The sequence below is a fragment of the Aquarana catesbeiana genome, linkage group LG10, assembly GCF_042186555.1.
Source record: "Aquarana catesbeiana isolate 2022-GZ linkage group LG10, ASM4218655v1, whole genome shotgun sequence".
Classification (NCBI taxonomy): Eukaryota; Metazoa; Chordata; class Amphibia; order Anura; family Ranidae; genus Aquarana; species Aquarana catesbeiana.
In genome coordinates this window covers 251,371,786-251,397,748 of record NC_133333.1, presented here as the reverse complement: position 1 = coordinate 251,397,748, position 25,963 = coordinate 251,371,786, and the positions used below count along the sequence as shown (strand labels likewise).

The following is a 25,963-nucleotide window of genomic DNA, read 5'->3' as shown; positions in this document are numbered from 1 at the left end:
CTGGGCTGATTCCTCACCGTTCTCATGATCATTGAAACTCCACGAGGTGAGATCTTGCATGGAGCCCCAGACCAAGTGAGATTGCAAGTTATTTTGCTTTTCTTCCATTTGCGGAAAAAATGGCACCAAATGTTGTCACCCTCTCACCAAGCTGCTTGGCGATGGCCTTGCAGCCCATTCCAGCCTTGTGCAGGTCTACAATTTTGTCCCGGACATCCTTGGACGGCTTGGCTATGGTGGAGAGATTGGAATCTGATTGCTTCAGTGGACAGGTGTCTTTTATACAGGTAACAAGCTGAGATTAGGAGAACTCCTTTTAAGAAAGTGCTCCTAATCTCAGCTGGTTACCTGTATAGAAGACACCTGGGAGCCAGAATTCTTGCTGATTGATAGGGGGATCAAATACTTATTTCACTCATTAAAATGCAAATCAATTTATAACTTTTTTGAAATGCGTTTTTCTGGATATTTTTGTTGTTATTCTGTCTCTCATTGTTCAAATAAACCGACCATTAAAATCATAGACTGATCATTTCTTTGTCAGTGGGCAAACGTACAAAATCAGCAGGGGATCTTCCCTCACTGTATATGCGCTTTAAAGTGTCCTCTTGCTACAAAGCTGCTTGAAGTGTAGACTAGACTTGTGTGGTTGTTTGTCTGGCAAAGGGACACCTCTTTGGGTGTTGGGGGGGGGGGGGGGGGCTGAAGTGACACGGTGTACATGTGAGGACACAATGGGAAATGGGGAGATTATTATTATATAGGATTTATACAGCACCAGCAGTTTGCATAGCACTTTACAAAAAAAGGCAGACTTTACAGTTACAATACAATTTGGTACAGGAGGAATCAGAGGGCCCTGCACATTAGAGCTTACAATCTAGAAGGGAGGGTCAAGTGATACCAAAGTTAATAACTGGGGGATGAGCTGATGGAGAAAAAAAAAAAAACAAACAAAAAAAAAAAAACAACTGTTTATTAGTTAGAAGCATGATAGATAGGCTTCCTTAAAGAGGAGGGTTTTCAGAGATCGTCTAAAGATGGATAGATTAGGAGATAGTCGGACAGATCGAGGTAGTGAGTTCCAAAGGATGGGAGAGGTTCGGGGGATGTCCCGGAGGTTAGCATGGGAGGTGGTAAAAAGGGAGCTAGAGAGCAGGAGGTCTTGGGAGGACCGAAGAGAGTGGCTTGGTTGATATTTTAAAGGACTAGGTTAGTGATTAAGCTGGGGGCAGAGTTGTGGATGGCATTGTAAGTTGTTGAAGGTAATTTCAATTCTATTAGTTGGGCAAGCTGAAGCCATTAAAGAGATTGGCAAAGAGGGTGGAGGAAGCCAGTGGAGGGATTGGCAGAGAGGGGTGGAAGACACTGAATGGTTGGTAAGGTAGAGGATTCTTGCGGCAGCATTCATGGTGGACTGAAGGGGGCATGGACTATGTAAAGGTAATCCAATGAGGAGGGAGTTGCAGTAGTCAAGGCGAGAGACAACCAGGGAGTGCATTAGAAGCTTAGAAATTAGTGATGTGCAAGGAGACGTGATGGGGTGACCTGAGGTGTAGAGGGATAGATTTGGTGTCATAGAAATGGTATTGGGAGGCCATCAGCTGACCCAGGGATGAGGTGTAGATGGAGAATAGGAGAGGTCCAAGGACAGAACCTTGGGGGACCCCAACGGTAAGAGGAGTAGGAAAGGAGGAAGTAGAGTTGTAAGTGACACCGAAGGTGCGGTGAGATAGGTCAGCTTTAAAGCAAAGGGACAGCACAACCACGGAGACCAAAGAAATAGAGAATTTTTTTAAGGAGGAGGGGTCAACTGTATCAAGGGCAGCGGAGAGGTCCAAGAGTAAGAGTACTGTTGGTTTAGCTGTTAGTAAGCAGTTTGTAAATTTTAGGGAGATAGAGCCTTGTACTGTGTATGCAGCAAAATGCAAATCTCAATGGTGGTAAAAATCTGCACTTGGTTCAGTAACTTGGTCCATGTCAAACAAGACATCTTCTTGCATCTTCTAGGGGCCGAAGATTCTTTACTGTAGACCAGGGGGTCTCCATACTTTCTAAATAAAGGGCCAGTTTCCTGTCCTTCAGGCTTTAGGGCTGCCAGACTGTAGCTAGTGGGAGTAGAAAATGCCCCATTGGTTTTAAATGGGAGGAATAATGACCCATTGTATCAGTGGGAGGAATAGTGCCCCATCATAGGGGTCGGTGGGAGGAATGGTGCTTCATCATTGCAGTCAGTGGATTGTATGTTGGCCAATCATTGACGTCAATGGATGGAATGGTGCCCCAAGGGCTGCATATAGGCAATCATAGGGCCACATCCAGCCCACAGTTTGGAGACCACTGCTGTAGATTACTACCTGAGCCCTAAAATCTGGGTACATTGTTAAAAGAAAAGTATGGGGTTTGTTTTTTTCAGGATCATACTTACCTAGGTGGATGCAGCATCGATCCAATGTTGCATCTGTCCCCTGCTGGCTCTAGCACTGAGAACCAAGCGATCAAACACCGCTGATTGCTCAGTTCTCAGGGCTCCCTGAGCAGAGAGCTGGTGGTTTTCAGTCATCGCTCTCTGCTCTGCCTCCCCCCCCCCCCCCCATTACTCACTGGAGCATTGAGCTGTGGGGGGGGGGGGGGGTAGGAGTGTCTGGCTCAGGCTCTCAGTGGCTTGCTTAGAGTCTGAGCTGGGTGTCAGTCCAGGCATGTGGGCGGATCCCAACTTCATTGTGGCATGAGCTGGGACCAGCTCTGTGACGTCAGCTGACATCTAAGTCAGTGCAGAACGAATGGCACTCCTGCGATCCACAGGAGAAGTACAGCCAAATGAGCTTTAGCCGTACTTCTCCTTTAAGCAAAAAGTAACCAGCTATGGTCTCTTATGGTCTAACACTGTTGACCCACCATTGTGATGGAGCACCCCAATGGCCAGCAGCGAGAAGCAAAATGCATCTCTCAAAAAAGAGTTCCCTTACAGGTGCTCAATATTTTGGTGTTCTTAGGTGCTTCACAGGAAAGAAGTTTGGTAGCATCCATTATGGCATTCCCACAAGTACACACACATAGATGCCTTCTTGAGTGCCCAGACCTGCACACCTGCCGTTGTGTGTCCATTATGAAGGACTCAACCGCTCCTTGATGGATTTTTTTTTTTTTTAAAGATTTTACATCGTGGAAAAAATATAAGCGGAGCAGCTGAAACCCACAAAAGGAGCCCAGGAACACTAAAAAGGTCCTAGGTGGACATGACCAGTGTCAGGAATCATGGAAAGGAGATCTCACTGTTGGGCATATATCCAAGGCATATATGAAGCGAAGGGCTGTCTTAGCCCACTAGTTTCCATCTAGAACTAAAATATTGTTTTTGGACAGAAAGACCCTTTTAAAACAATCGTCAATCAATAACTTCAAAAACACGGGAAACTAAAGTCAGTATTGCAGTCTATCACCAATCAGATTGCAGATGTCAATTTTTTTAATGCTACGGGCAACAAAGACACTTTCAATGTAGTTTTTATATTCGAAGCACATTGCTTTTCCAAGACTCCATCATGAGTGCATTTTCCCAATGCAGCAAAAACAACTTAAAAAAAAAAAAAAAAAAAAGGGTGGAAACAGGCCGACAATCAAAGACAGCAGCAGCGTAATCAGAGAACCCGTTAAGATCAAAAACGCTCAGCAAATTGATTTCTGTATATCTGTCGAGGATGGGTACATCACGTCCGATAAGCACGTATTGTCTTTACATTAATTTATCATCCGTCGCGCTCGAAGCTGCTGCGCCAGCCATTAAAAACACATTTCGAGGCGAGCTGGTAAGTGGCGCTTCTGATACACTTCTCAACGCTGGGAACTTCAGCTGTACAAGATCTTCGCCGATTCCTCTTGAGCTAATTACAAGAATACGGAACTGAGGGTTTCCACAACAAGCCGGATACCGCTCACTGCCTGTCAGTTGTTGAGAAGATTGAAAGAAAAAAAAAAAAAAAAAAAAAAGAAGAAGAAGGAAGAAGAATCCTAGTATTCCCTCGAGATGGAGGATTGTAGATCCAGAAGAGCTGAAGCTCGCCTAATCACTGCGTTAACTAGTGTTCCTCATTTTGCTGAAGAGGCTAAAAACAGGGAAACAAATGTTTTTGATTGGATAACAGTACATGGGTTTAAATGAGAGGTCGCTTGACTGCCCAGCCGGCCTACTTATTACTTTACATGCTTGCCCACTCTCCGTTGGAGCCCCAGCTAAATAACAAGGTATGGGGAGAAGAGTAACATTTATAGGCGATTCCACCAAGGACTGTTGACCCAGATAATATCGGATTACCTCCTGTGGGGATCAGAAAGGAATTTTTTTTTCTCTGCTGGAGCAAACTGGACCATGCTTTACTTGTTTTTTTTTTTTGCCTTCCTCTGGATCAACCATGTGTATTTGATTCTGTAAATGGAGGTTTTCTATTATTTTTTTCTATTGGTTGAACTAGAGGGACTTCAGTGTTTTTTTAACCCAAAGAAAACAGAGAAGTGCATATCAAAGTGCAATTAAAATCTTTATTAACCAGTTCCCGCCCAGCCTATAGTACAATAACGGCCGGGTGGGACCGCTCTAGTTCCTGGGTGGACGTCATATGACGTCCACCCCGGGTCGCTCTACAGTACGATCTGTCACCCACTGGTATCCACCATGTGATTGCAGTGACCAATCACAGCAGATCACATGATAATTGTACACAATGGATAGCTTCCATTCATTGTGTTGATCTCTGATTGATCACATTGATCACATGGTACAGATATGGCAAATCACAGCCCATCTGTACCATGTGAAAAGCTAATCACAATAGTAAACACTGAATGAATCGATTTAGAGCGGAAACTGCGAGCCAGGCCTTCTCGTTCAACATCAGCGCCTGACCTCACAAATGCTCTTCTGGAAGAATGGTCAAACATTCCCATAAACACACTCCTAAACCTTGTGGACGGCCTTCCCAGAAGAGTTGAAGGTGTTATATCTGCAAAGGGTGGAGCCAACTCAATATTGAACCCTACGGACTTATGCCCCGCACACACGGTCGGATTTTCCGACGGAAAATGTGTGATAGGACCTTGTTGTCGGAAATTCCGACCGTGTGTAGGCTCCATCACACATTTTCCATCGGATTTTCCGACACACAGAGTTTGAGAGCAGACTATAAAATTTTCCGATAACAAAATCCGTTGTCGGAATTTCCGATCGTGTGTACACAAATCCAACGGACAAAGTGCCACGCATGCTCAGAATAAATAAAGAGATGAAAGCTATTGGCCACTGCCCCGTTTATAGTCCCGACGTACGTGTTTTACGTCACCGCGTTCAGAATGATCGGATTTTCCGACAACTTTGTGTGACCGTGTGTATGCAAGACAAGTTTGAGCCAACATCCGTCGGAAAAAATCCGAGGATTTTGTTGTTGGAATGTCCAACCATGTGTACGGGGCATAAGGCCCCTTTCACACGGGACGGATCCGTGCTGATCCGCCCCGTGTTTATCCGCTGCTCAGCGGGGATCGCTCCGCTTTCCCCAGCTGAGGAGGCAGATGACAGGGCGGGACCCGCACACTGTGCAGGGACCGCCCTGTCAGATCTCCGCTCTCCCCTATGGGGGATCGGAGGAACACGGACCGTCTGTCCGTGTTCCTCCGATCCGCTCTGCAGACGGATAGAAAAATAGGATTTTCTTCCGTCCGCAGAATCGGACGAGAGCGGAGGCGGACGACATCGGGTGTTAGCGGATGTACATCCGCTGACACCCGCTATCCCATAGGGATGCATGTATGTCCGTATTTCATCCGAAAACAGATGGATGAAATACGGACATACTGTCCACATGTGTGAAAGGGGCCTAAGACTGGGATGTGTGTAAAAGACAGGTGTCCTAATACTTTCGACATAGTGTATATCCCATAGTGCGTGGACTCTATAACTCTCCTACAGAATAAATAATATACACCGATTTGGGTTATTTTCACCAAAGAAATGTAGCCGAATACATTTTGGGCTATATTCATGAAGAACAATTATTTATTTGCAAAATTTATAAAAAACCCAGAGGTGATTAAATACATAGCTACATAGTAGGTGAGGTTGAAAAAAGACACAAGTCCAACCTGTGTGTGTGCGCTTTTATGTTAGTATACCACCAAAAGAAAGCTCTATTTGTGGGGAAAAAAAATGATAAAAATGTCACGAGTACAGTGTTGCATGACCGCGCAATTGTCATTCAAAGTGTGACAACTCTGAAAGCTGAAAATTGGCCTGGGCAGGAAGGGGGTAAAAGTGCCTGGTATTGAAGTAGTTAAAATTTAAAAACATGCTCTATGTGGATAATGCGCCCCTCATACAACAGAATCCTAGATGGTCTGGTCTGAAATCCACCTCTTCTAATCCCCAGGTCCTTGCTCTTATATACTGTACCTCCCCCATCACTAGAGTATTGGTGTGCAGGAGAAAAAGAGCCGGGTGCACCTGAAGCATGGAAAGCAGCATTCCCCAGAGGTATGCAGAGATCCAGGTGGTGATATGCTCGAGAAAGGGGGCCATGCCCCCGAAATGAGTTGTATCCATGGCAAGCCACCAAGCTCTTGCTGGATGAGTTCTGCTCTACAGCTCGGCCGCCCGATTCTCCACGGACCTCTGGGGCACGCCCTCTCTCCGGCTGGGGATTAGAAGTGGTGGATTTCAGTCCAGACCATCTAGGATTCTGTTGCAGGACGGGCAACATTATCCACATAGAGCACGCGAGTGCATAACTGCTTAATTTTTTACATTTTAATATGAAAAAAAAAAAAAAGGAGTTTAATTGCACAGGATATGCACATAAAATGCATTAAAGTTAAAAAAAAAACAAAAAAAAAAAAAACCTTGAACCTTTAGAACCACTAACTTGTGACCATCTGGGGACCTCTACTTTGGACCCATCGGATCATGGGCTTCCATACATGGCTTAAAGAGGTTGAAAAGGCAGAAGGTTTTTTTTTATCTTAATGCATTCTATTAAGAATAAACACCTTCTGTGTGTAGCAGCCCCCCCCCCCCCAGCACCCCCTAATTACTTACCTGAACCCCCCTCAGTCCAGTGATGTCCACGAGTGTCTTAGCCGTCTGGGACGCTCCCCCTAATTGAATGAGACACGGCAGCGGCGCCATTGGCTCCTGCGGCTTGTCAAAGTCAGTTAGCCATTAAGGGGAGAGAGAAGGCGGGGCCAGGGCTCAGTGTCTGCATGGATATACGGAGCTCTGACTCGGCCCGGGTCTCCCCATAGCAAGCTGCTGGCTGTGGGGGGCACTTGGTAGGAGGGAGGGGCCAGGAGCAGCGAAGAGGGACCCAAAAAGAGGAGGCTCTGGGCTGCTCTGTGCAAAACCCAACTGCATAGAGGAGGAAGTATAACATGTTTATTATTATTTCTTTTTTTTTTTTGTAAACAAGGATTTTATAATCACTTTAGGTGCGGTCGAAGAAGCCGGGTGGAAAAATGTTGGCTGAATCCATTAAGATGTCAGCACTGTTCAAATATCTTGACAGCTACAGGAGCCAGTTGTCTGGGAAGAAGAAGGAAGAAGAAAGAAGAAAGAAGAAAGAAGAAAGAAGAAAGAAGAAAGAAGAAAGAAGAAAGAAGAAAGAAGAAAGAAGAAAGAAGAAAGAAGAAAGAAGAAAGAAGAAAGAAGAAAGAAGAAAGAAGAAAGAAGAAGAAAGAAGAAAGAAGAAGAAAGAAGAAAGAAGGAAGAAGGAAGAAGGAAGAAAGAAGAAAGAAGGGAGGAGGAGGAGGAAGGAGGAAGGAGGAAGGAGGAAGGAGGAAGGAGGAAGGAGGAGAGGCTTTCTCAATTAAGCACAGTCTCCTGCCAGCATGCCTGATCTAAGGACAGAGGGATTCCAGGCAGAAAACGCAAGCATGAATCATCAGCCCTTACTGAAGAATGACCACATGGCAGCATTCCACATATATGTATGCTTTTTAGTCGTTTGCCATGTGTTAACAGGCTGCATTAAGAAAAAAAAAAAAAAAAAAAAAAAAAGAAGGATATAGATAGATATATATATATAGATCTATCTATCTATCTATCTATCTATCTATCTATCTATCTATCTATCTATCTATCTATCTATCTATCTATCTATCTATCTATCTACACACACACTCTCTCTAGAGATAGATATTATATAAAAAATATTATACATATACTGTGCTCAGCATAACTGAAAAACGAATCAACATTTTCTATGGGACGCAAAACTACAAAATACTCCCACAAATGCAGGCCATTGATTGCAACCAAGATTTGTTAATTTGCACACACAAAAAAGTATTTTTCCTAACAAATTCATTCAAGACCATGTTGCAAAAATAAATACACCCCAATGAAAACCTACACACTAAGAAATTCGGGCAAACATTTTCGTCCAAATAATTTTCGTACGATTTTCATATAGTGTACACAACTTTTGACAGCCAATTCCAAATTTTTGGACTAAATTCCAGAAGGGACAAACCTCATTTTTTCTCGTACGGTAACAGAATGAACGAAAAATCAGAAAAGACAGAGACTGCGCATGATCAGAAACAATGAAACAAAACAAAAAAAACCCAAAAACCTTTTGTCAAACGTATACGTAAGAATTTTCATACGAATTTTCTTTCCTCGATTCCGATTTGCTGTGAAACATCGAGAAAAATCGGACGAACGTTCGCCCGATTTTCTTAGAGAATAAGAATTCAACTACAAGTGAGTCTAATTATTTACTTAACAGGTTTCCAGCAGACAGTTGATTTTAAAAGGGCATTAAAGAAAATCCTGCCCATTTCATGATGTCAGCAATGGCACCACATGGAAGAGAAAAGTCACAAGGCCTGAGAAAGAAAATCATTTCTTTACACAAGAAAGGTGAAGGCTACAAGAAGATCCAATCTTTACTCATCAGTCAGAATACTGGAGCAAAATTGGTACAAGAATGTAACAAAGATGGAACTGCAACCATCTCACAGAGACGTCCATAGAAGTAATCACCTCGACAGGAGCGTCTTCTGAAGAGAAGGGTTGAAGAAAATCGCCCTGCAAGTTCACTGCAGTTCGCTAAAGAAGTAGAAAGCCAAACTGGGGCGATTGTTTCCCGTGACACAATACGGCCTACACTGCAGAGGAATGGCATGCATGGGAGTTGTCCATGAAGGAAGCCTCTCCTAAAGCCCATACACAAAAAAGCCCACCTAGAATTGGCCATGGCCCATGCTGAAAAAGGAGAAGACTACTGGGACTCTGTACTCTGGAGTGATGAGACCAAGATAAATGTTGGAACTGATGGCTTCAAAGCTGTATGGCGTCACAAAAGGTGGGGAGCACAAAGAAAAATGCATGGTGCCTACAGTGAGGCAAGGTGGTGGCCGTGTCCTTCTCTGGGGCTACATGGTGTGGGGGAGCTGCATTTCATTGATGGTATCAAATTCACGTTTGTACTGCTCTATATTGAAAAAGGAAAATGCTACCATCACTCCGTGCCCTTGGTCGTCGTGCACTTTTCCAACATGACAACGATCCAAAACACACATCTAAGGCCACTGTTGCATTTTCTGAAGAACAAGGTGAAAAGGGATTCAGTGGCAGTGGTGGTCCAAACTCACCCGTACTTACCCCATCCAGGTTGCAGGCAGCTTCCCTGGCTTCTCTTCCCGGCCAATCCAGTCTTAGGACCCGCTTTCTATCTAGATTGGCCAAGAGGAGAAGCAGGAAGACAACAGCGAATGATGATCCGCTAATGTCACAATGGGACCTTCAACAGGATTATATAGCTGTACCACCAGTAATGTCGTGTACAGTACCTAACCGCGAGATTGTGTTTCCAGCGCAATCCCATCTCAGCGACAGGGTACTGTGCATGTCGCGCTGGATCGCTCATCGGGAAAGGAAAACTTCTCCCGGACACCGGAAGAAGAGGCCGGAGAGTGTGGAGAAGTCGGGAGAAGACCCCCGAAGTCGGAAGAAGACCCCCGGAGCTGCTTAATAAAATTACTTTAAAAACCTGTGTAGTGTGTTTTATTTATTGACACTTTTTTCCCTAGGTGAATGGGTAGGGGTAGGCTGCACCCCATACTCATTCACATAAGGTGGGAGGCCAGGGTCTGGAAGCCCCCTTATTAAAGGGGGCTCCCGGATTCCAATAAGCCCTCCACCCGCAAACCCCGAAACCATTGGCCAGGGTTGTCGGGAAGAGGCCCTTGTCCTCATCAACATGGGGACAAGGTGCTTTGGGGTGGGGGGGCCCGCAGGGCAATCTTATGGCACCTGTGGCGATTGCAGGGAGGGAGGCGGGGGGGAGAGAGAGGTGAACTTCCTTCCGGCGCCTCCAGGAGAGGAAGTGGAAGCTGGGTACCTGTGAAAAATAGGTACCAGCTCCCCCACACCCCCCAAAAAGAAAAAAAAAAGTGGAATGTCAGGGGGTCATGAGTACTTAAAGCGGAAGTTCCATTTCTGGGTGGAACTCAGCTTTTAAAAAAGGGAATTTCAGAACTACCCAGGAAAGGAAAAAAAAAAAACTTTTGAACGAAAAATGATACTTCTATTTGACACAAAAAACTGCCTAAATTTAGATACGGGTTTCCTCCTTACCCATTACTCTACAGTTTTACGACCCCCTCTGTGACTGTCATTCCCCCCCCAGACTATAACTCTCCCTCTGTCTTATCTCACCAACTAGGCTAGTTTTATTACCATGTAAATTTGTTTGTGTGCATTTGTTTTTTTTCCCCCCTTTCCCTCAGAGATTGTGTGTTTTTTGTTTTTTTGTTTTTTTAACATTGTGCTACAAGTTTTGTGAATCAGTACTGCTGAGACCTTGAAGAAGGGGACATACCCCGAAAGCTTGTCCTAAAAAAATTGTATGTTAGTGCAAATAAAAAAGAAAAAAAAAAAAGCATCACAGACAGTACTCAGTTGTCTGTTGCAAGTGCACGAATACGGCTACAATTACCTCAAGTGTCAATATTTCAGAAATTATTCTTGTGTTCATTGAGATATTGGATTAACTTTTCAAAAGGGGGTTTCCCTCTCTCTCCTTTATTAGGTACACTTTACTAGTAGGGGGTTGGACCCCCTTTTGCCTTCATTCTTGGTGGCATAGATACAACAAGGTGTTGGAAATGTTCCTCAGAGATTTTCCTCCATAGTGACATGATAACATCACACAGTTGCTGCAGATTTGTCGGCTGCACATCCATGATGCCAATCTCCTGTTCCACCACATCCCAAAAGGTGTTCTATTGGATGAGATGTGGTGACTGTGGAGGCCATTGGAGGACAGGGACCTCATTGTCCAGTGGTGAGATGATTGGAGCTTTGTGACATGGTGCATTATCCTGCTGGAAGGAGCCATCAGAAGATGGGGACACTGTAGTCATAAAGGGATGGACATGGTCAGCAACAATATTCAGGTAGGCCGTGGTGATTAAATGATGCTCAATTGGTACTAAGGAGCCCAGACTGTGCCAAGAAAATATCCCCCCCCCCCCACACCATTACACCACCACCAACCTGAACCATTTGATACAAGGCAGGATGGATCCATGCACCAAATTCTGACCCCACCATCTGAATGTCGCAGCTGAAATCCAGACCTATCAGACCAGGCAACGTTTTTTGCAAACTGTAGCCTCAGTTTCCTGTTCTTAGCAGACAGGAGTGGCACCCGGTGTGGTCTTCTGCTGCTGTAGCCAATTTTCTTCATGGTTGGATGTGTTGTGTGTTCAGAGATGGTATTCTGCATACTTTGGATGTAACAAGGGGTTATTTGAGTTACTGTCGCCTTTCTATCACCTGGAACCAGTCTGCCCATTCTCTTCTGACATGAACCAGGCATTTTCCTCCACACAACTGCCGCTCACTGGATATTTTCTCTTTTTCCCCACCATTCGCTATAAACCCCAGAGATGGTTGTGTGTGAAAATCCCAGAAATACTCAGACCAGCCCGTCTGCCACCAACAACCACGCCACGTTTAAAGTCACTTAAATCCCCTTTCTCCTCCATTCTGATGCTCGGTTTGAACTTCAGCAAGTAGTCTTTACCATGTCGAGTTGTTGCCATGCGATTGGCTGATTAGAAATTTGTGTTACCAAGCAACTGAACAGGTGTACCTAATAAAGTGGCCAGTAAGTGTACATAGATTACCCAGAGGGGAATGTTGTTTTTCTCAACAGTTGAGTTACTCCTTAAGGAAATGCACTATAATGCCTGAAATGTCTGGAGCCAGTCCAAAATGTCTTATTCTTTCAGGTAAGGCCCAAATCAGTCCTATTTCCCGATAACATCTGGTTACCTATGGCAGGGCCTCAGCCAATACATTTGCCATATAGGTAATTGTTTTGACAGGTGTCAGCCCCGGTCTCCCTGTTGGTACCCACTTTACCCTCAAGAACTTCCATCCTCAATAGAACATTCTCGGCACACACCGTCTCCAGCTGATAATTATTTTACACAAAAAACAAAAAAAAAAAAAAAAACACAAACAGCCTTCTTCCCGCGAGCACCTGCACCGGCTTGACAAAAAGCAAACAATATTGATTCCTGCAAAAAATAGCACAAGAGCTTCAAGTGTTTCCACGGCACAAAACAAGGACGTTAATTAGCAGCAAACAGGATCATGCGTGTCTACCCAAAACATGGATGTGCGGGAAAACAAACAAAACATAACGAGGGCGTTTTCAGAATCTGACAGCCTTTCGGAATCACGCCGGCTTCTGCAGGAACACCTAAAACTTTGAAAAAAAAAAAAAAAAAAGGGTGCACGCCGGTCAAATCTGGAGCGATTCCGTCCCCGGGAAACCAAATGGGAGCCGACATCACCGAGCAATCAACATGAAAACTCCCAGAGGACTTCCAGATATCTACATTCCCTTCCAGCGGGTCCCCAAATCACGGCACGTGGACTGTGGAAATGCTGAAGGTCTAGTCACAACCCTCCGATTTAACAACAACGTGTGATGGGCCAGATCTCCGAGTCCAAGTCAAGGCTTGGTTTACCCGGGGTTGCCCTGGGTGAGTTGGAAAAAGTACTCACTGGTATGTTGTGGTATTTACTGGTGGGCAATGGTGTTCCTTCTCCAAAACATGTACACATGAATGGGTCCCTTTAACCACTTACTGACCCCGCCCCATAGCAGATTTATAGATATAGAGATCTATATAGAGAGAGAGAGATCTATATAGAGAGAGAGAGATCTATATAGAGAGAGAGAGAGAGATCTATATAGAGAGAGAGAGAGAGATCTATATATAGAGAGAGAGAGAGATCTATATAGAGAGAGAGAGAGAGAGATCTATATAGAGAGAGAGAGAGAGAGATCTATATAGAGAGAGAGAGAGAGAGATCTATATAGAGAGAGAGAGAGAGAGATCTATATATAGAGAGAGAGAGAGATCTATATATAGAGAGAGAGAGAGATCTATATATAGAGAGAGAGAGATCTATATATAGAGAGAGAGAGATCTATATATAGAGAGAGAGAGATCTATATAGAGAGAGAGAGATCTATATAGAGAGAGAGAGATCTATATAGAGAGAGAGATCTATATAGAGAGAGAGAGAGATCTATATAGAGAGAGATCTATATTAGAGAGAGAGAGATCTATATTAGAGAGAGAGAGATCTATATAGAGAGAGAGATCTATATAGAGAGAGAGATCTATATAGAGAGAGAGAGAGAGAGAGATCTATATAGAGAGAGAGAGATCTATATAGAGAGAGAGAGATCTATATAGAGAGAGAGAGATCTATATAGAGAGAGAGAGATCTATATAGAGAGAGAGAGATCTATATAGAGAGAGAGAGATCTATATAGAGAGATAGATCTAGATATTAGTTGATTCTGCACTTCCACCTACATGGGGGCACGCCTCTTCTGCTATGACTATTCACAGCATTGTGCTGAAAAGGTCCCCCTCGGCTTATACTCGAGTCAAGCACTTTTCTGCAGCAGTGAATGACATTTTCCGAACCGAATTTGGGGCCCCGTAGTCTTATGCCCCGTACACACGGTCGGATTTTCCGCCGGAAAATGTGTGATAGGACCTTGTTGTCGGAAATTCCAACCGTGTGTAGGCTCCATCACACATTTTCCATCGGATTTTCCGACACACAAAGTTTGAGAGCTTGCTATAAAGTTTTCCGACAACAAAATCCGTTGTCGGAATTTCCGATCGTGTGTACACAAATCCGACGCACAAAGTGCCACGCATGCTCAGAATAAATAAAGAGACAAAAGCTATTGGCTACTGCCCTGTTTATAGTCCCGACGTACATGTTTTACGTCACCGCGTTCAGAACGATCGGATTTTCCGTCAACTTTGTGCGGCCGTGTGTATGCAAGACAAGTTTGAGCCAACATCCGTCAGAAAAAATCCATGGATTTTGTTGTTGGAATGTCCGATCAATGTCCGAGTGTGTACGGGGCATTAGTCTGGTGCTAGCAGCTTATTTTCAACACTGGTAGCGCAGTAATTTTTCATACATAAAATTAAAAAAAATAAAAATAAAAGAAAGACAAAAAAAAAAAAAAATTTTTAAAGCGCCCCCGTCCACCAAAGAAAAATGCATACGCAAGTCGCGCCCGCAAATGTAACAATGTAATAGACAGCGGGCCTCACTCTTTTATTGGTAAATCGGTTATAGATAGACCAGTGTAAATTAAGGGAAAATTCTATAGCTCAAGGAGTATTTATTGATGAAAGTCTGTTCTTCAATTTATCTGAAGTAGAGTAATGCCTCCAGATACTCCAGATGAAGGAAAACTTTGCTTCTTTTTATATAGATTTAGCCAGCATCTCGTCCATAAGCATAATATCGTTTATTTCGGCCACCCACTCGATGAGGGATGGGGGGGGTCGTTTTCCAGTGTCTGGGAATTAAGAGTCTCCCCGCACTGAGGAAAAATTTGAGGAGGCTATGTTTTTGGGATTTAATGGTACCGGGCATTATAGAAAGAAGTGCTACAATAGGGGAAGAGCATCCAATTTTAAAAGCATAACATGTTAGGTATCTATTTACTCAGCGTAACATCATCTTTCACAATGTGAAAAAAAATTAGGCTAACATTACAGTTTAATTCAAAAAAGTGCATTTTTTCCAACAAAAATTGCATCTGAAAGACCGCTGCGCAAATACCGTGTGACATAAAATATTGCAATGACCGCCATGTTATTCTCTAGGGTCTTTGCAAAAAAATTATATATATATATATATATATATATATATATATATATACACACACACACACATACATTATAAATTGCGAAAGTATTCGGCCCCCTTGAACTTTTCAACCTTTTGCCACATTTCAGGCTTCAAACATAAAGATATAAAATTTTTATTTTTTGTGAAGAATCACCAACAAGTGGGACACAATTGTGAAGTGGAACGAAATCTTTTGGATTTTTGAAACTTTTTTAACTAATTAAAAAATGAAAAGTGGGGCGTGCAAAATTATTCAGCCCCCTTGCGTTAATACTTTGTAGAGCCACCTTTTGCTGCGATTACAGCTGCAAGTCACTTGGGGTATGTCTCTATCAGTTTTGCACATCGAGAGACTGAAATTCTTGCCCATTCTTCCTTGCAAAACAGCTCGAGCTCAGTGAGGTTGGATGGAGAGCGTTTGTGAACAGCAGTTTTCAGCTCTTTCCACAGATTCTCGATTGGATTCAGGTCTGGACTTTGACTTGGCCATTCTAACACCTGGATACGTTTATTTGTGAACCATTCCTTTGTAGATTTTGCTGTATGTTTGGGATCATTGTCTTGTTGGAAGATAAATCTCCGTCCCAGTTTCAGGTCTTTTGCAGACTCCAACAGGTTTTCATCCAGAATGGTCCTGTATTTGGCTGCATCCATCTTCCCCTCAATTTTAACCATCTTCCCTGTCCCTGCTGAAGAAAAGCAGGCCCAAACCATGATGCTGCCACCACCATGTTTGACAGTGGGGATGGTGTGTTGAGTGTGATGAGCTGTGTTGCTTTTACGCCAAACATATCGTTTTGCATTGTGGCCAAAAAGTTCGATTTTGGTTTCATCGGACCAGAGCACCTTCTTCCACATGTTTGGTGTGTCTCCCAGGTGGCTTGTGGCAAACTTTAGACGAGACTTTTTACGGATATCTTTGAGAAATGGCTTTCTTCTTGCCACTCTTCCATAAAGGCCAGATTTGTGCAGTGTACGACTGATTGTTGTCCTATGGACAGACTCTCCCACCTCAGCTGTAGTTCTCTGCAGTTCATCCAGAGTGATCATGGGCCTCTTGGCTGCATCTCTGATCAGTCTTCTCCTTGTCTGAGCTGAAAGTTTAGAAGGACAGCCAGGTCTTGGTAGATTTGCAGTGGTCTGATACTCCTTCCATTTCAAAATGATCGCTTGCACAGTGCTCCTTGGGATGTTTAAAGCTTGGGAAATCTTTTTGTATCCAAATCCGGCTTTAAACTTCTCCACAACAGTATTACGGACCTGCCTGGTGTGTTCCTTGGTCTTCATGATGCTCTCTGCGCTTTCAACAGAACCCTGAGGCTCGGTTCACATAGGGGCGACTTGTCAGGCGACCTAGTCGCCTGACAAGTCGCCTCCCGTTCTGTGCTACGGAACCGTTCTAATAGGAGCGACGCAAGTCGCTCCGACTTAGAAAAAGGTTCCTGTACTACTTTGGGGGCGACTTGGGGCGACTTGCATAGACTTCTATACAGAAGTCGTTTTGCAAGTCGCCTCAGAAGTCGTTTGCAGGTCGCCTCGCTGAGGCGACCTGCAAGTCGTGCCGCCCCTGTGTGAACCGGCACTTAGACTATCACAGAGCAGGTGCATTTATACAGAGACTTGATTACACACAGGTGGATTTTATTTATCACCATCAGTCATTTAGGACAACCTTGGATCATTCAGAGATCCTCGCAGAACTTCTGGAGTGAGTTTGCTGCACTGAAAGTAAAGGGGCCGAATAATTTTGCACGCACCACTTTTCAGTTTTTTAATTGCTAAAAAAGTTTAAAATATCCAATAGATTTCGTTCCACTTCACAATTGTGTCCCACTTGTTGGTGATTCTTCACAAAAAATTAAAATTTTATATCTTTATGTTTGAAGCCTGAAATGTGGCAAAAGGTTGAAAAGTTCAAGGGGGCCGAATACTTTCGCAAGCCACTGTGTATATATATATATATATATATATATATATATATATATATATATATATATATATTTCCAAGTAATTTGAGCGAAAAACACTGATTTTAACTTGTAAACAACAAGTGTCAAAAATAGGCTTGGTCTTGGAGTGGGTAAATAACAGATAGGAGGGCTTACCGTATATACTCGAGTAGAAGTCGAGTTTTTCAGCACATTTTTTTTGTTTGTGCTGAAAGTGCCCCCCTCGGCTTATACTCGAGTCAAGCACTTTTCTGCAGCAAAAAATTTCATTTTCTGAACCGACTTTGGGGCCCCGTATCTCAGGGTCACTTGGTGCTAGGAACCCAAAATTTGGTGTGCTAACACAGTGGAACTGGTACAATAACATATCCAAGCTGGGGTTCCTAGCACCAAGTGGCCCCGAGATACAAGGCCCCAAAATAGGTTCGGAAAATGTCATTCTCTGCTGCAGAAAAGTGCTTGACATTTTCTGAACCGATATTTGAGGCCCTGGATCTCTGGGCCACTTGGTGCTAGAAACTCCAGCTTTGGTTATTTTATGGTGCTAGTTCCACTGGGTTTGCACACCAAATTTGGGGTTCCTAGCACTAAGTGGCCCCGAGATACGGGGCCCCAAAGTCAGTCAACTGTGTCCATCTGCAGCAATGTCATTTCTGGATCCTTTGGGTTCAGAGACCCCAAATTTTGGCTGCAGCTAGGGGGGCATCTAGGAACCCTTAACTACCGAGTTTGAAGTTCGGGGGACCTATGGCTGCAAATGGGCACAGTGAGGCTGCAAATGGGCATTGTTGACCCTCTTTTCCACTTACAGTAGCTGCGCATTTCTCACCCTCGTCTTATACTCAAGTCAATAAGTTTTTCCCATTTTTTGTGGTAAATTAGGGCCTCGACTTATACTCGGATCGACTTATCCTCGAGTATATACGGTATTCTTATTCAACGTTACTTTTAAAGGTTTAACAGGGCCAACTGTTTTATTTTAATTTTCAGTTCCGATTTAAGCAACAGCACATCAAACCGCCTGGCTACACGAGGGTTAAACCCACAGCAATCAGCCTGAATACGTTTTTGGCTGCCGCCTCAATTCCCAATTCCGCGACCCAAACATTAGTGCCCTGTCACCGTTAAAAAATAATCATTTCAATAATTAGTCAGTTTGCTAATTTCCAGCAGCAGATATTGATCGCGGAGACCTAGGTGAGACAAAGGTGCAAAACCAGCCGTCATCTTAAAAAGGGCTCCCAGGAACGTCTCTCTCTCTCTCTCTCCCTCATTCCTGCCAGACACACAATTCAATGGCTGCAAGAAAATTCAATATCTGCCACCCCGGCAGTTTTAGCCAATCTTAAATATCCACTGACCTTCATAGGCCTGGTGGACAAGGTTGAAGAGTTGCTCAGCTTGCTTTTTCAGTTCAGGGTCCCTGTGCTTGTCAGGGTGGTATAGCATGCACAGTCTGCGGTATGATGCCTTCAATTCCTCCTGAGTAGCCTGAAAAAAAAAAAGAAAATAAAGGGGATCAGTGACAAGCGCATCCTTAAGGTGGTCAGAGGGTCGCAATGACAAAAGCTTGGGGAGAAAAACGTTTGTCAAAGTTTAACTTTACATTTGCTCCTCAAAACCTGGAGATAAAAATAATGCAGTAATATCGCAGCAAAAAATATGCAGCACTCTAAAGGATAAATGCACTTATAAAGCATTATGTGATTCAAGCAGGTAAACACTTTGACGCCCCCAGAAGAAGTCCTTATGGCGACGAAATTGGTCGGGCAAGGGTGTCATACTCTGTCAACGCGCTCAGAAGTCTTATACATGGATGCCATTGTATCTCACATATGCTGTTATTAATCCATTTTCATGTACTGTATACACTCGAGTATAAGTCGTTCCGAGTATAAGTCGAGGCCCTAATTTACCACAAAAAAAAAAAAAAAAATGGGAAAAACTTATTGACCCGAGTATTAGACGAGGGTGAGAAATGCACAGCTACTGTAAGTGGAAAAGAGGGTCAACAATGCCCATTTGCAGCCTCACTGTGCCCATTTGCAGCCATAGGTCCCCCAAACTTCAAACTCGGTAGTTAAGGGTTCCTAGATGCCCCTTAGCTGCAGCCAAAATTTGGGGTCTCTGAACCCAAAGGGTCCCAAAATGACATTGCTGCAGATGGACACAGTTGACCGAATTTGGGGCCCCATATCTTGGGGCCACTTAGTGCTAAGAACCCCAAATTTGGTGTACAAACCCAGTGGAACTAGCACCATAAAATTTTCAAAGCTGGGGTTTCTAGCACCAAGTGGCCCCGAGATACAGGGCCCCAAAAATCGGTTCAGAAAATGTCAAGCACTTTTCTGTAGCAGAGAATGACATTTTCTGAACCGGCTTTGGGGCCCCGTATCACTCCATCTTTGGATATGTTATGGTACCAGTTCCACTGGATTTGCACACCAAATTTGGGGTTCCTAGCACCAAGTGGCCCTGAGATACGGTGCCCCAAAGTCGGTTCGGAAAATGAAATTTTTTTGCTGCAGAAAAGTGCTTGACTCGAGTATAAGTCCAGGGGGGCACTTTCAGCACAAAAAAATGTGCTGAAAAACTCGACTTATACTCGAGTATATACGGTAAGCGCATTACCTTTTAATAAATCCGGTTGGTAATGGTTTTGCACTATATTGGCGTTTTTATCTCTCATTGGGGTACGCTACTTGGTACTACGATTGGAGATCGAGGATTCGTTGATTTTTCTACTGGCTACTTGGAGTTATCTCCCCCGTTTACTATATGTGGATTTCACAACGGAGCTGGAGTTTTCAAAAACATAAGAGCCCCTTTTGGACCTCCCATAATACAGGGGTCAACGCTCTCTGTTAAGAGCACATCTTCATTATTGGTGGCAGTTTATTCACGAGGTGGATGCAGGTGGTGATACAACAGTCAACATATCTGCCCACGTTTTTATGTCACGGTGACTCATGGACTCACGTTTTGTTTTATTTGATTACCATATGTTTTAGTTTAGCGCAACACATTTTATTCACAAACAATTTAGTGCATAAGGTTCAATATAAGAAAACATCTGAGGCAGCAGAAATACCACCTTAGAACCCGACAAGCTATTGTGCCTGGAGCCCTTAGACACCAGACTGTGGCTCTGCTCTCCTCAAAAACAAACATACTTGGTGTGCAGCTGGAAAACATGGAGGTGGGGTCTGTTAAAAGTTGGATATTCCTTATGTGTGTTAGAACATCGGAGAACCCACTTACCTCCATGCCAGCTGCACAGGTAGGTTTAAGTAGGCAGGATGAGAAGGAGCTGCTCTAGATGGTTTGGAGTTTGTTGGATAAGAAAAAAAGTGCCCAATCACTTCAGGTAGGTGGGGTGAACTCCAGGAGGCTAGGAGTGGGAAGTGTGAGAACAGGAGCTCCACGTGGCTTGGAGGGGACAGGGTCAGAGGAGGAGCTCCACGTGGCTTGGAGGGGACAGGGTCAGAGGAAGAGCTCCACGTGGCTTGGAGGGGACAGTGTCAAAGGAAGAGCTCCACGCGGCTTGGAGGCGACAGGGTCAGAGGAAGAGCTCCACGCGGCTTGGAGGCGACAGGGTCAGAGGAAGAGCTCCACGCGGCTTGGAGGCGACAGGGTCAGAGGAAGAGCTCCACGCGGCTTGGAGGCGACAGGGTCAGAGGAAGAGCTCCACGCGGCTTGGAGGCGACAGGGTCAGAGGAAGAGCTCCACGCGGCTTGGAGGCGACAGGGTCAGAGGAAGAGCTCCACGCGGCTTGGAGGCGACAGGGTCAGAGGAAGAGCTCCACGCGGCTTGGAGGCGACAGGGTCAGAGGAAGAGCTCCACGCGGCTTGGAGGCGACAGGGTCAGAGGAAGAGCTCCACGCGGCTTGGAGGCGAAAGGGTCAGAGGAAGAGCTCCACGCGGCTTGGAGGGGAGAGGGTCAGAGGAAGAGCTCCATGTGGCTTGGAGGGGAGAGGGTCAGAGGAAGAGCTCCACTTGGCTTGAAGGGGACAGGGTCAGAGGAAGAGCTCCACGTGGCTTGGAGGGGACAGGGTCAGAGGAAGAGCTCCACGTGGCTTGGAGAGGACAGGGTCAGAGGAAGAGCTCCACGTGGCTTGGAGGGGACAGGGTCAGAGGAAGAGCTCCAAATGGCTTGGAGTGGGCAGGGTCAGAGGAAGAGCTCCAAGTGGCTTGGAGTGGGCAGGGTGAGAAGAAGAGCTCCAAGTGGCTTGGAGTTGGCACAGTGAGAAGAGCTCCAGACCATTTGGAGTAGGTGGGGGCAATAGGAGCTCAAAGTAGCTGGGAGTAGGCAAGAAAAGCACTAGGTGGCTTTATGTGGATGGGGTAAGAAAAGCAGCTCTAAGTAGCTTGGATTGGACGGGATGAGAAAAGCAGCCCTAGGTTGCTTGGAGTGAGTGGGGTAGGAGAACTCAAAGTAGCATTGAGTGGGTGAGGTGGGCGAAAGCAGATCCAGGTGGTATGGAGTGGCTGGGGTCAGTCACTTCCAGTCTTTGTGCATTCGCTTCTGTACAACATTGCTCAGGATCAGTTACTTGATGGTGACAATGAATGCACCATGTCTGTGCAATGTGTCTTGGTGCAGTCATTAAACTTTCACCAGGGGCCCATGCGACAGGGTGAAAAACGCCAGAGCACAATTGAGAAACCGTGGTCACCCCATTGTGCATGGATAAGGACCCTTGCAGCAGTTGTACCATGGATTGCTTTAAGGAAAGCTAAAGGAAGACTAAAAATGAGTTTTAAAATAACATTAACACATGAAACCTTAGGTGAGATTTTAGTGTTTGGGTTTAGGTCTACTTTAACAGCCTGGTTCAGGTTATAGTGACCCCATACAGAAGAAAACAACTTAAAAGTTCTTTCTTGGGGGCCTTTATGCACTGAGCACTTTTTTTTTATTCCCGCTGTAATAAAAGGCTAAAAGGCTTAACGAAGAAACATAAAAATGGGGCAGATTAGACCACACAAACGGTTCTGCCCATCTGGGACGGCAAGCTACAGTACGCACCCAAGGTCATCGGGGAATATTATGTCCAACTTCACAGCCCAGTGCTCTAACAAGTAGGTCACTACATCAACGTCTCCACAAATAGGAGCTGGAATAACATGGAGGTGCTCGGGAGCAAATATTAAATGCCAATCACTTCCGACAAGCAATCTACCGAGAAAAAAAATATGTATGTTAAAAAGCATGTATTGGGTCTATATATTAACTCCTTTATGACTGGCATGGCTCATAGCACCACAAGGAGAACTATAAAAGACGGAAAATAGATGGCCTTTATTTAGTTCAACTGAAAAAGGGAACGCTAACCAAAATTTTATGTTTTTTTCTTTGGATGCTGGAACCCTTCAAGTCTGTTTTGCCATGTTTTTTTTTTTGTTTTTGTTTTTTTGTTGCTGGCTGCAGGGGGTCTATTTTACAACTTTATTTTGTTATTATTAATAAATTCCATACAAATTACTTATTACCAGAAGGAAGAAGGAAGGTCCCCAGCAAACTTTCAAGCTACCAGGCAAAAAAGGAACCCAGCTAATCAGATTAACTACTCAGGTTACTTGAAAGGAAGGACCATCCTACTTAAGAGTACAGCAAGAAACCAGAAGCCCAAACATTGCCCTTACAAGACAGAGCACTTGCGTTGTTTTTACAGGCTAAGTTAAAAGGTGCGCTGGGCAGAAACGTGCCACCTACTTTTTCATCACCGCAACTTGGGAGGAAGTTGGGTTCACAGAGGTGAAAAGCATTCTGACTACCCTAATGCCTCATGAGAAAATGACCAGTATGCTTCATGACGCTCACTCAAAGTTCCTCACAGTGTGGACCCATGGTGGTCTTATGCTCTCCCCACTCTGCCCCCGGCCAGCTTGGGTATTCTGGACCGTTCTGGAACACCATCTAACCCACAGGTTCCGCTCTCTCTTCCTGCTTAGGTCCATAACTGTGTTTTTTGTTTAACCACTTCAATACCGGGGGGCACTTAGACACCTTCCTGCCCAGGCCAATTTTCAGCTTTCAGCGCTGTCGCAATTTGAATGACAATTGCGCGGTCATACAACACTGTACACAAACAAATTTTTTATCATTTTGTTCCCACAAATAAAGCTTTCTTTTGGTGGTATTTGATCACCTCTGTGATTTTTTGCGCAACAAATACAAAAAGACCGAAAATTTTTCTTTGTTTCTGTTAAAAATTTTTGTAAATAAGTACGTTTTCTTCTTCAATGACAGGAACTGATATGGTGGCACTGATGGGCACCGATGAGGTGGCACTGATGGGCACTAACAGGCATCACTGGTATGCGGCACTGATGGGCACTCATAGGTGGCACTGATAGGCGGCACCGACGACACTAATGGGAGGCATTGCTGAGCATCACTGAAATATAATGGTGCCAGACAGTGCCCATTTGTGGGCACTGATTGGCACAGATCTGGCATAATTTGCACATGATGGCCATGGGGTACATACCTGGCCATCCACATGTTGCCCCCTTCCCTGGTGGTCCTGGCGGCTTCCCTGGTGGTCTAGTGTGGGCATCCAAGGGGGGGCTGAGCTGATAAACAATCAGCGCAGACCCCCGTCAGGAGAGCCGCCGATCGGCTCTCCTCTACTCACGTCTGTTAGACGCGAGTGAGGAAAAGCCGATCAATGGCTTTTCCTATTGACATTGTGATCAGCCATGATTGGACACGGCTGATCACGTGGTGAAGAGCCTCTACCATCAGTCTGACACACCACTCTGCCGCGATGGGGGCGCGGCGACATGTTATCCTGCTGGACGTCATATGATGCCCAGTCAGGATAACTAAACCACCGCCCAGCCGTCAATCTGCTATAAGCCGGGCGGGAAGTGGATAAAGGAGAAGTACAGCCAAAGCTTGTTTGGCTGTAGTTCTCCTGTAGATCACAGTTCGTTCTGCACTCCCATGACATGTTTTTAGCTGAAAAAGCCCGCTGTCGGCTGTCGTCACAGAGCCAGTCCAGGCTCGTGCAAGATTGCGACAACAGAGTGGGTTCCGTTCACATGCCTGGACCGGCACCCAGCTCAGCCTCTCAGTGGGACAGTTGGTGAGCCAACAGCGGGTCAGGAGGAGGAGCCAACAGCGGGTCAGGAGGAGGAGCCAACAGCGGGTCAGGAGGAGGAGCCAACAGCGGGTCAGGAGGAGGAGCCAACAGCGGGTCAGGAGGAGGAGCCAACAGCGGGTCAGGAGGAGGAGCCAACAGCGGGTCAGGAGGAGGAGCCAACAGCGGGTCAGGAGGAGGAGCCAACAGCGGGTCAGGAGGAGGAGCCAACAGCGGGTCAGGAGGAGGAGCCAACAGCGGGTCAGAAGAGGAGCTGCTGCGGGACAGGAGGAGGAGCCAACAGCAGGCAAGAGGAGCCAACAGCGGGTCAGAGGAGCCAACAGCTGCTTAAAAATTATGATTTAAATCAAGCCTTTTTACCAGTGATTTAAAACTGTAATGTAAATTGAGTTGATGTAAATCAAATCCACCCTATAACAAAGTGCCGCAAGATCTGCGGAGGGCTCAAGAACAAAGCATATCCAGATACCCACTATCGCATCCAAGCCATTAATTACTGACACGAAGATCACCATGTGGACGCAATAACTGCGACTTTTTTTTATTACTGGCTCTACTCCTTTCAGTATTGGAGCTGTGCAGTGCCCATAATATGCCATCACTAAACAAATAATTCAGATCTTGGAATGGCGTCAATGCTTGGTGTCTTAAGAGCCTCGGTTGTCAGATTTGTGCCAAGCATGAAGGTTGAACCAAAGATGTCAGGCAGCCTTTGTCTGAGAAGATGAAGAGTCTTTCTATCTGCACTGCCTGTCCTAAAGATCTATAGGACTGAAAGCTTAAATTTTAAAAGCACAAATAGCTTCCAAAAACGTTAGAAAGTACACCCCTAATATTAAAATTGCTCAACTTTATTGGAGTTCGAATAAAAAATGTTGACTGTCTTTTGCATTCATCTATCCAAAAAATGACATTTCAGTTATTGGAAGGTATTGAAGACTTTGGTGCCACTACAAGACACAACCATGGTGTAGAGGCCAGTGGATGGAACCCTCAGCACACAGCAGAGGACAAGGCATTGAAACATTATTATTATAATTATATAGGATTTATATACTGCCAACATTTTGCACAATGCTTGACAAATTGAAGGCAGACATTACAGTTACGATACAATTCAATCGGAGGGTCCTGCTCGTTGGAGCTTACAATCTAAGAGGGAGGAACCTTCATAGCACAAACATGAATTATTTGGGTGATCCCCCAACCAATGTACACAGTTCAGTAAGACTTCTCCCCAGAATGGTGGTATGGTCCCTGCAATCCACACCTACGAGGCTTGCAGCCACATTTGGTGTGCTGTGGCTTTAAAGCAGAAAAAAAAAAAATGTCTTCCTCCACCACAGCCCGGCGAGCAGGTACATTGTAACTGAGCTGTCATGTAGAGATTGTGATTTGTGAACTCGCTCCCCTCACATAACGAGAGACAGTGATGAACAGTCAGGAAGTGGTAATTAGGTACATCTCTCTCCGCTGAGGAGGAATGCTTTGGAATTGACTGGCGACATGTGTTTATTACAGACAGAAAGAAAGATAGAAGGAGGGAGAACATCCTGAATCATGACCTGACAGAGACCAATAAAACTGGGCCACGGCCTAAAAACTTCCACTCAGGTACACAAAGGTATAATACATTGCACATAAAAAAAAGGTAGGTGTAGG

At 44.9% G+C, this 25,963-nt stretch overlaps 1 protein-coding gene across 1 annotated transcript in view; it reads right to left on the bottom strand.

Annotated features, from left to right (window-relative positions):
- The window catches only part of DNAJC11 (DnaJ heat shock protein family (Hsp40) member C11), a 217,607-nt gene that overhangs the window by 147,093 nt on the left and 44,551 nt on the right, over positions 1-25,963 (bottom strand). The window contains exon 2 of the mRNA XM_073603624.1: positions 18,555-18,684. Within this exon, the coding sequence (XP_073459725.1) occupies positions 18,555-18,684 (130 nt within the window). The remainder of the gene's footprint in view (positions 1-18,554; positions 18,685-25,963) is intronic.